The following is a 9,722-nucleotide window of genomic DNA, read 5'->3' as shown; positions in this document are numbered from 1 at the left end:
ATAACAGCCTTAATCCCCAAATAAACAAACTATAAATAAAAATACGCACAACCTGGGAATCATTGCAACTTATAACATCACCGATGGTTCTCAACAACCAAGAACCATCCCAGCCAAAACCCATCCCCTGCAGATAATTAATACCGTAGACTTGAAATAGAAACCATTTTTAATTAATGCAGAACAACTTGCAAGATAAAAAACAGCAACCTAATTTCACAACCAAAGTATGATGTTTCTGATAGAAGAAATGAAACTTAAAATTCAGATATCCTCCCTCAAGCATCATCAGCAAAATAAGGCACACAATAAATGCTTCCATAAACAGGCAATGAATTGAGAGAGAGATAAGAGCACAGCATGAGTCTGTAGATAAGATTAAGTAGTAGTTAAGCTTCTGCAGTTGCTTGGGTCAATCCCGACTTCACCAACAACTTGTTGAGGTTGTCCGCTGGGCATATCTGGAACTTCACTTTCCCAGAAGACAAAAATATCTCAGCAAGTTCAAGTTTCTCTGAGTTAAGGCTTGTGCTATCCATTGTTTTGCTGAGTACCTTAAGAGCAAGCTGCACAGCCTCTTCTCTAGTGATCTCATCTTTGTAATCCTGCTTGAGTATCGATTGTGCCGCTTGGTTATTAGCTCCAATTGCCGCAGCCTTCCAACCTGCATAATTCCCACTGGGGTCGCTCATGTAGAGCTGAAACCCAAAATTCTTGTCCCAGCCTGCAAAGAGGAATGAAACACCAAAGGGGCGAAGACCACCAAACTGTGTGTAGCCTTGTTTGGTGTCACATAAAGACTGAACTAGCTGTTCGACTGGCATTGGCTCTTGGTAAGCATAAGCATACCGCTGAGCCTGGAGCCTTGCTGTGTTGATCAGAATGTTGGCATCAGACATGATTCCTGCCACGGCACATGCTACATGGTCATCAATCTTGTACATCTTCTCCACTGACCCAGAGGTTTCGAGCAGTTTGGATATGACTTTCTTTTCACCAACTAATACAACTCCATCTTTAGCTAAAATTCCAATAGCACTCCCTGCATTTCCAATAGCCTCCATTGCATATTCAACCTGGTAAAGGCGGCCTTCAGGAGAAAAGATTGTAGTACGGCTATCATATCTTCGAGACATCTGCAAAATCAGAAATAGATTCACATTGTTCAAAAATAAACCTAATAATTCAAGGAAACAGAACTCTATCAGCAACAAACAGCAGAAAGATAAGTTAACTATGCCCATTTTAGAAGGTTAAAGTTTCCATCAATGGAGCTTTCCTATAATTATAAAATGCTCACTAAGCCTGCTCACTAATTTACATCCACACTGTGCCTCGGATTTAAATCCAATACCTCTACTTTGGCATCAAGCCACTACTTTTGAAGAGCTGAACTTTCACAAATCTGAGTGAACAGGGAATTGAACAAGACAATTCTCAAATCACCAGAAAAATGCACCCATTCAACACTTCTTTCCAGGAGGGTTGGGGGCAGGTGGATAGGGGTATGTGCTCATTCCAATGAGAATGATAAAAGGCAAGGAACCTCACAAATTCTTAGAGTGATGCCAAAGAGCAGAAAGATTTAAACCTGAACCAGCAGCAAAATAAGAAATACAAGCCACTTGCAATTGAAGTGTTCAAATCTCCATTTACTGTCCCCACTCAAAAATTTGAGTGGGTGAATCTCATGAAACTCACCCTCACTCACACCCATTTTATACCAAGGAGCTCAGAGAGGGATCCATAGCAGAGCAGATTCCAGAGCTCTATATTCATAAATCATAATAGCTGATACCTAAAATGACGACCTACAACTTACAAAGATGAGTTGCAAGCAGCATCTAATTATTTTGAGTCAATCAGAATATCAATTCTTATGCCAATTGTAGCAGTTCTTCACAAACATCCCAAGACTTCTATTCATTACTAATTTCTTCAATACTTGTAAAAGGATTTGAAGTCAAGACACCAAAGCAGCCGTTCATATTCATAAAGAAACCAATTTTCAGTCTCAATGAAATATATGTGCCAGAAGGATTCAGGCCAATCCCAATATCAACCAGCCACGCAAAAATGGAAAAGCACATCCAGCGCACAGATATGAATTTCTAGTAGTATACAATAACGCACTTGAAACAAAAGGTACAAATTTGTGTTCTTAAATTGTAAGTAGAGATGTGTGCGAGAAATGAGAACGATGCATTCGAAAACCTGATTTCAATAACATATCCTCAATCAACAAGGCAATGGGATTCACAATAAAGCGGATGAGTGAGGAGCAACTGGAAGAAACACTTACTGTTACTGATCAAAGACGAAAACGCAGCAAGAGAGAAAAATTGTGCTTCAAGAAACGTAGGCCGGACGAGAGCAAGGTGCGAAGTGGGGAAGGGAAGGAATTCACCTTATATTTTTTAGTGCGGGTGCGGGTGCGGGTACGGGTACGGGTGGGTCGGTCTCTTTTCAAACAATACTGCTACCCTTCCATTAATATTATTATTGAACTCAGGCCCAAATGATTAACGTGGGCTCGATCTATATGGGCCCTAATTAATACAGAAAGTTCATTGTGTCCAACAATTTTTTGGTGACGAGCAAAATTATCCCTGATCCCATTGAATATATAACATTTAGTCATATTCCTCCGTCTCACATAATTTGTTTATATTTTTTAATTTTCGTCTATCCTACATAATTTTTCATTTTTCTTTGAAAAATTGATTATACACTTTAATCATATTTTTAAATTTAAATTTTTTTATAATTTTAATTAAACTATTTAGTTATCTTAATCTTAATCTATAATTATTTTTACTAATACACTTCTTAATTACTTATTAATAATACTTTATCTAAATTCTCGTATCTACAGTAATATGTCCATCTTATCTAGGACGGAGAGAGTATTTTTTATTTCATTCAAAACATTCAATTGAAAGTAATTTTTAAAAATATTTCTCAGTGACTTCTATTATTATCTTCTAAATTTTAACTATAACAAGACTTATTACTTTTATTAATAATTACAACAAGTTACTTAAGACACACATATTATTTTTATTTTAAAAAAAAAATCATTACTTCTAATAAAAATAATTAAAAATTAATTAATTAACTATTACCTAAAATTTAAATTTTAAATTTATCAATAAAAAAATAATTTAAATTTATTTCAAAATATCACATACACCTATATATTTTAAAATCATATTATATATATATATATAGATATCCAATTTCAATATTTATTTTTTTTTAAAAAAAAGTTATATTCAATTTAAACTATCTGACCAATAAAAATAGTAATTTTTTCAACTAACCTTTAACAAAACTATTCGAAAAAAATAAAATAAAATTCCGGGCAATGCATTAATTCAACTTTATTTCAATATTAAATTTTAAATACCAATGATCTCACACATTCAAATAATTTTAATATTCAAAATTATAATAATAAAAATATATAATATTATCAAAATTTATATATATTAATAATTTTAAATTAAATTAAAATATAATAATATTATATAATATATATATTATAAAAATATATAAAACTAAACAATTATTATAAATTTTTTAAAAATTATAAAGATAATGGGTTAAAGATTATGATACTATGACGGATGTTAACAAGAGTAATTTGAATGTTAATGTGGATATGGTGTGGATGAGAGAGCTAAACAAAAAAATGTAATGAAACCCAACAAAATGGTTAATAAAGACAAATAAGAGCGCTGACGTGGAGCTGATATGTGAAAAACATAGTGTGTTCTCTAAAAGCAATCACAAAGGGTTAATAAAGGAGGCACTTCCCTTTATTTTGAAGGCAACAATCAAAATTTAACATATACAATTGACCTTTTGTGGCGGCCAAAATTTCAGACGCCCATCCCTATCGCCTCATAAAGTAGAGGCCTTGACAATTATCTTCTCTTTGCATCCCGCTCTCTCATTTTATTCTCCCAATCCAATCTCATTCGCTAGCACCATAGTCATTTTCAACATCCGTTGAACTCAAATTTTACCAGGGAGCTTGTAAATCGTCGGTCTATAAACCCTACAAATCTATACAAATTTTCAATTAAATCCCTAATTTCAGAGAGTTCGCTCAACCAATTCTAGAAAACTTAAAAAATACCTCACCACACAATTCGATACAAAAACGAGTAGAATGAAAAAAAAAACAAGAAAGATGCCTGATTTAGAACCAAAATCGAAATGGAGGATGGTTACGGCGGAGGAGCACTTTTTTGAGGGGTTTGGAAGGGGAGGAGAGAAAATATCCTTTTTTTTTTTTTCTCTTAATATATTTATAAAATTACTTTTCAAATAAAAACTATTGAATAGTTTAATCATGATTTTATCCCAAATACATCCAAATTGCCTTGACCGTAAGTGGAATGAAACAATTTCTTTTTTCACTATTGCAGTTGTTCTAATGAACATGCTCGTGTTGAAACGTGTGTATATAAATACACGCATCTATTGTTTGATATGACATAGTATTAATTTACCACATGCTTCTTGCTATTACTTCTCTGAAAAGAAACATAGTCTTCATTATGTTTAGTCTAATCATTAATCCTTATTTACATTTTATCATCTTTTTCTTTTCTCTTTTTCTATATATATATATATATATATAATATGTTACTTGAATAAACAATAGAAGTATTCCTAAGAGAAGATATTTGAAAGTTCCCTGAGTTCAGATATGAAAAAAAAAAAAAAAAAACTAAATTTAATTTTATATAAATATATATACACACATATGATCATACTTAGTTTAATTGTTACAAAAGCCTTGGAAAAATTGCCTTGGAATTTAAAAGAGTTCCGAGGCAAATTATTTTTTTTCTCGGATTTTGTTTCGGAACTGTATCCGCAGAGAAAAGGCCGTCGCCATTTATGTTGGTTCGGAAATTCCGAGGTTAATTTCAAAAGCTTTGGAATTTCCTCGAAATTTCCGAAACTATTGTTGAACTAAAAAATGGTGTAGTGTGGGACGCATGAGTTGAATAGCCTCGGAATATTCCGAGGCTATTCAACTCACACGCCAATGCATTTCATATGGCCTCGGATATTTCCAAGGCCATTCGACTCACACGCTTGTGTATTTCCAATGCCCTCGGAAAATACGAGGCCATTTAGTGGCAGTGTTAATTTGAAGTTTCAGAAGCATTAACAAATTTTTTCTTTTTCTCTCGATTTTTATATTTATTATAGTAATTTCACATGGCCTTGGATATTTCCAAGGCCATTAGACTCGCGCGCTTGTGTATTTCCAATGCCCTCCGAAAATACGAGGCCATTCAATGACACTGTTAATTCAAAGTTTCAGAAGTATTTACAAATTTTTTCTTTCTCTTGATTTTTATATTTATTATAGTATATATAATTATATTTACTGGGAGTTATATACCGGTAACTAAAAATTTAATATAAAAAAATAAACTACAAATATGAAGAAAATTTTATATCAACCAAAATCGTAGACATCACGAACAATTTCGACAAAAGGGTACAAAATATACGTTTTTATTGAAATTCGCATTCAACTATACATTATACAATCGATTAATCTAACAAAATGTAAGGGCACGTCGAATACGAGACTTTCATAATATAACAAAATAAGAGTAGTCACAGGCCACAAGTTCATAATGCACAATATCTCGATCGGTAGGAAAATTAGAGTTTTTATTTTTCTACTTACGAACATCATTGATACTCAGTTGGAGTTATTGTTTTATCCGAGTCCCTACTATCATCGTCGTCATTCCCGGATCCGTCGTCTACATCATCATCTCCATTGATTGCTCCAACCACATCATTTTCATTTGTTGCCATAAATGGGTTTTCGAGAAGGCCCTTGCTGGCAAGAAGTGGAAATAAAAGCCCGGTGTTGGGTTTTTTTTTTTGACACAAAAGCCTCCAATATTATCGCAACACTCCGTTGCACCTACCACAAATTTATCGTCAGGTATTACAACAATAGTATCCTTCAAAGTAACTATATAACAACAACTAGATACGTTTTCATCATAGAAAAATAGAAGAGATAGTTGTGTAGTTCTTTTAACATGGATTTGATTGTTTTTATTAGTCGAACAAAGTATCGCAACAGATTATGTCTAAACAAAATTGATATTGTGCTCACTAACATAATAAATGGTACATGGTTGAAATAATCAAAATAAAAATATGAAAAGATGTTAAACGTTCAATAATTTAACAAAACATGTATTACTTGTATCATCATCATTTCCTGACGTTGAAGAGCATTTTAGGTCTGTCTCAAAGCTTCTTGTTGAGCTTCCATCTCTATTTCCGAAGGGTAGATGTGAGTCTGTGGGGTGTTATGGACGGCACGCGAACTAGATCCACATAATACTACTCTTGCGGTGCTCCCTTGTGAGCCGAGCCCTGCCACTCGACCTTTCTTATCATAGCCCCTGTAAGACTTGATAAGCTCATTTATCGATGTAAACGTAGTTTACGTGTATTCTTTACAATATTTCTTCAAAACTCTCCTACATTTCCAATAATGGATTACACAAGGAAGTGATGTATCAACAATAACTTAACATTTTGCAAGTAATATCACACTCATGCATTTCCATCAAATTTGAGTAATTTTTCATTTATTGAGATATATGAGATTCATTTTTCATGTAAAACATGTTGTGCACATAGATAAAGAATAGTATACCACTATCTCGGCTAGCTTCGTAGAAGGATACGTTCCATCCTTTTGTTTCCAACGGTCATAGAGCTCAATTGTAGAGGGAGGTCGACCCAAATTCTCTTCCTGTTAAACAACCATGCAAATGTTATATTAAACAATAAACAACAACTAATGTAGTTATTGCTGTGAAAATTAAGCTCGATCGAAAACCTTTAAATTTAAATATACATGTTCTCACCATTTTTTTTGTACAATATCCATCAACCACGCTCCGCCTCTATACTTATTCAACAATGCATCCTTATTTTTAATCTTGTTTTCCTTGTTGCGCTCCCGAATTTTTAGATACTCCGGGCTTGTAAACTTGCTAATCATGCCGGCGTGCAACTCTGGCTTGAGCCATTATGACAGCTTTAATTTATTTCGGGCGTCCCTTAAAGCCCGCGATAAATTTCGTCGACCCTTTTCTCTCAAATAGGGTCCGAATGTTCCCCTCATCCGTAGCGTCCCAGCGATATAAATTCTAAATGTCATATCAGAAGAGAGTATTGCATTTATTTAAGGCATTCATCTTATATGACACTATATAACTTAATATATACACTCGATTATATATTCAACACACCAAATAAATGAATATGATCTACTTGAAGCATAGATAAAATCCATTTTGATATTAAAGAAATATGTAAATGCGTTAGGAAAGTTAGGTCATAAAAATATTACAACTAATCATGAACATTGAAACCATCGATCCCGTGTATCACTTGGAACTTCAAACCATGTTATACACCCATCTGTAAAATTTTGAGGTGACGATCTTTCGAATTTGTTTACTGAGACCAGCGGTGGCACTTCACAACAAAACACAACACGTCAACCACTGAGCTTTACCTCGTGATTTCCTACATAGGTAAACACAAAATACGCGTATGAACCATATTTTTTTTACTGAAAAGTCCCTGACGAAATAGTCTGTCGATTATCTGGCAACAGTGGTTGTTCGTCACGGTCTTTACACCTGGCTGCGTTCTGCTTTGCCTCGTCGAACATGTCCTCGTCGTGCGGGTAAAGTGGCGGTTTATTTTCCATCACTGTAAAAAATGATGATATAGCAAACGGTTCATGAAAGCCGCAATATCTCATTTACAACTGTGAATAAGCGTGATTGATGCGCCGGAAGGAACGTGGACCGTGGATTCGAACCCCGCTTTTAGGAAATTTTAATTGCCCATCCAAAATATTGACGTACAACCTGCTGTAAGAGTAAGTCATTTATTGTGTATATACAATAATAACAAAGAGTATAACAATAATGATTGAATATTAATTCGGATGATATTACATTCAAAACATATAAGAGATCTATATTCAAACTTTTATATAATACATTTTGGATATAGGCATGCTAACAATACATAGTAATTTAGGTGTTGGCGAATATATCTCGTATTATAATAAATATATGTATGCATACATATAATAAAAGACTGTATAACTCAACAGGACAAATAAAGAAACAAATAATCTAAGTATTAGCTTTAAAATTATTTTATTATGTTGTTGCTTTATATTATTCAATCCTTTCCCGAAAAAGAGAGGTCTAACAAATAAAAGGATAAATACTTCTGGGGATCACTAATTGTGATATTATCTGTTAAACAGAACCAAATTTCCACCGCAAAATCAAGATTCGCAACAAAGTGAGCTAACAAGTCTTTGCTTAATCACTTTTTTTAGTATAACATATAAATATATATATATATACATATATATACACATTGTGTACAAACAGATCTTAGTGCTCTTCAACGACAACATTGAACAAGGTGTTTGGATCAAGGCATCCTTTTAAAAAATTAAAAAAAAAAAGGGGCATTATATTATATAATCACCTAACGATAAAACATAATAATACAATCAGACTAGGAATTTAGGACACACTCACATTTTGTTACGCAAGCCCACTCACCTCGATTTACCTAGGATTACCTTCAGGAAATGTAGAAACTTCCACAATCCGTAAACAATTTCATTCCAAAAATTGGATATAAGTAAAAGCTATCGGCAGGAACCAGCAAGTTTCGTATTTACTGGAATTTCGGGAGAAGAGACAACATAGGAAAGATACCGTCGGACGCTTGGGTGTCATGCCGGTTGTGGGAGGAGGGGGTGAAGCGGGTCACAGGCCGGTGGTTCGAGGCTGGTGATTCCATGGCATCGTGGTCGTTATCAAGGAAGGAGAAAAACGAACAAAAGAGCGGGATGTGAAGAAGAGGGTTTTTTTAGGGTTCGATCACTGAATTATTTAATCAATGGGTTTCTTAAAATTGGGAAAAGAAGAGGCAGGAAGGAAGAGAGAGAGACAGAGGTGAGAGAAAAATGGTGGCATAGATTAAATAATAAAATTACCTTCGGAAAGACCGAACCTTTTAATTTGGTACATTAAAATATTAAATACTATCTTCATTCAACTCTTAACAAACTTATTTATTTTTTCATGTTGATCTTTAAATATTAATTATTATATAAAAATATAGTACAAATTAAAAAAAAATTACAAAAACGTTTTCATTTCGAAAAATCCCGAGTCTTTTTTATTTTCTAATTTAATTTAAATATATAAAGGATTGTCTTCGTAAATCCGAGAGTTTCTTGGATGACTTTGGATTGTTGCTTTGGAATCTTCCGAAGCCATATATTTTATAAAACAAAAATTATGTATATATAAAATTAGCTTTGGAAAATTCCGGTACTTCTTTATTTCTAATTTAATATTAAATATATAAAGAATTGTTTCCGAAAATCCGAGGCATGTTTTGGATGACTTCGGATTATTTCTTCGGAATCTTCGGAATTTAATATTAAATATATGGCTTTGGAACCTTCCGGAACCTGCTGAACATTTTTATGACTTTGAAGAATTGCTTCGGAATTATCCGAGGCTATATACTTCATCATATCATATCCTATCCTATACATATCTATGGCACAAGGGTATGGGCCCCACATTTATAATTTTCGCAAT

At 33.5% G+C, this 9,722-nt stretch overlaps 1 protein-coding gene and 1 long non-coding RNA gene across 3 annotated transcripts; both read right to left on the bottom strand.

Moving 5' to 3' along the window:
- Positions 1–214: 214 nt before the first annotated feature.
- On the bottom strand, positions 215–2,419 carry LOC127264525 (proteasome subunit alpha type-4). Its single transcript, XM_051294094.1, has 2 exons — positions 2,303–2,419; positions 215–1,136 (listed from the first exon to the last, which is right to left on the bottom strand). The coding sequence occupies exon 2, from the start codon at positions 1,134–1,136 to the stop codon at positions 390–392; it is 747 nt and encodes a 248-aa protein (XP_051150051.1). The 5' UTR covers positions 2,303–2,419; the 3' UTR covers positions 215–389.
- A 3,467-nt stretch (positions 2,420–5,886) lies between these two features.
- On the bottom strand, positions 5,887–9,028 carry LOC127264471 (uncharacterized). 2 transcript variants are annotated; one of them, XR_007841727.1, is made up of 6 exons: positions 8,667–9,028; positions 7,421–7,952; positions 6,933–7,217; positions 6,719–6,817; positions 6,257–6,461; positions 5,887–5,968 (listed from the first exon to the last, which is right to left on the bottom strand). It is a non-coding gene; the product is annotated as an uncharacterized LOC127264471 (long non-coding RNA). The 2 variants fall into 2 exon arrangements; XR_007841726.1 differs by having other exon boundaries at positions 7,421–7,949.
- Between the last annotated feature and the right edge of the window lie 694 nt (positions 9,029–9,722).

The sequence above is a fragment of the Andrographis paniculata genome, unplaced genomic scaffold, assembly GCF_009805555.1.
Source record: "Andrographis paniculata isolate CXL003 unplaced genomic scaffold, ASM980555v1 Contig70END, whole genome shotgun sequence".
Lineage (NCBI taxonomy): Eukaryota > Viridiplantae > Streptophyta > Magnoliopsida > Lamiales > Acanthaceae > Andrographis > Andrographis paniculata.
Note: the sequence above shows the minus strand (reverse complement) of the source record. Positions and strands in the feature narration are given on the sequence as shown.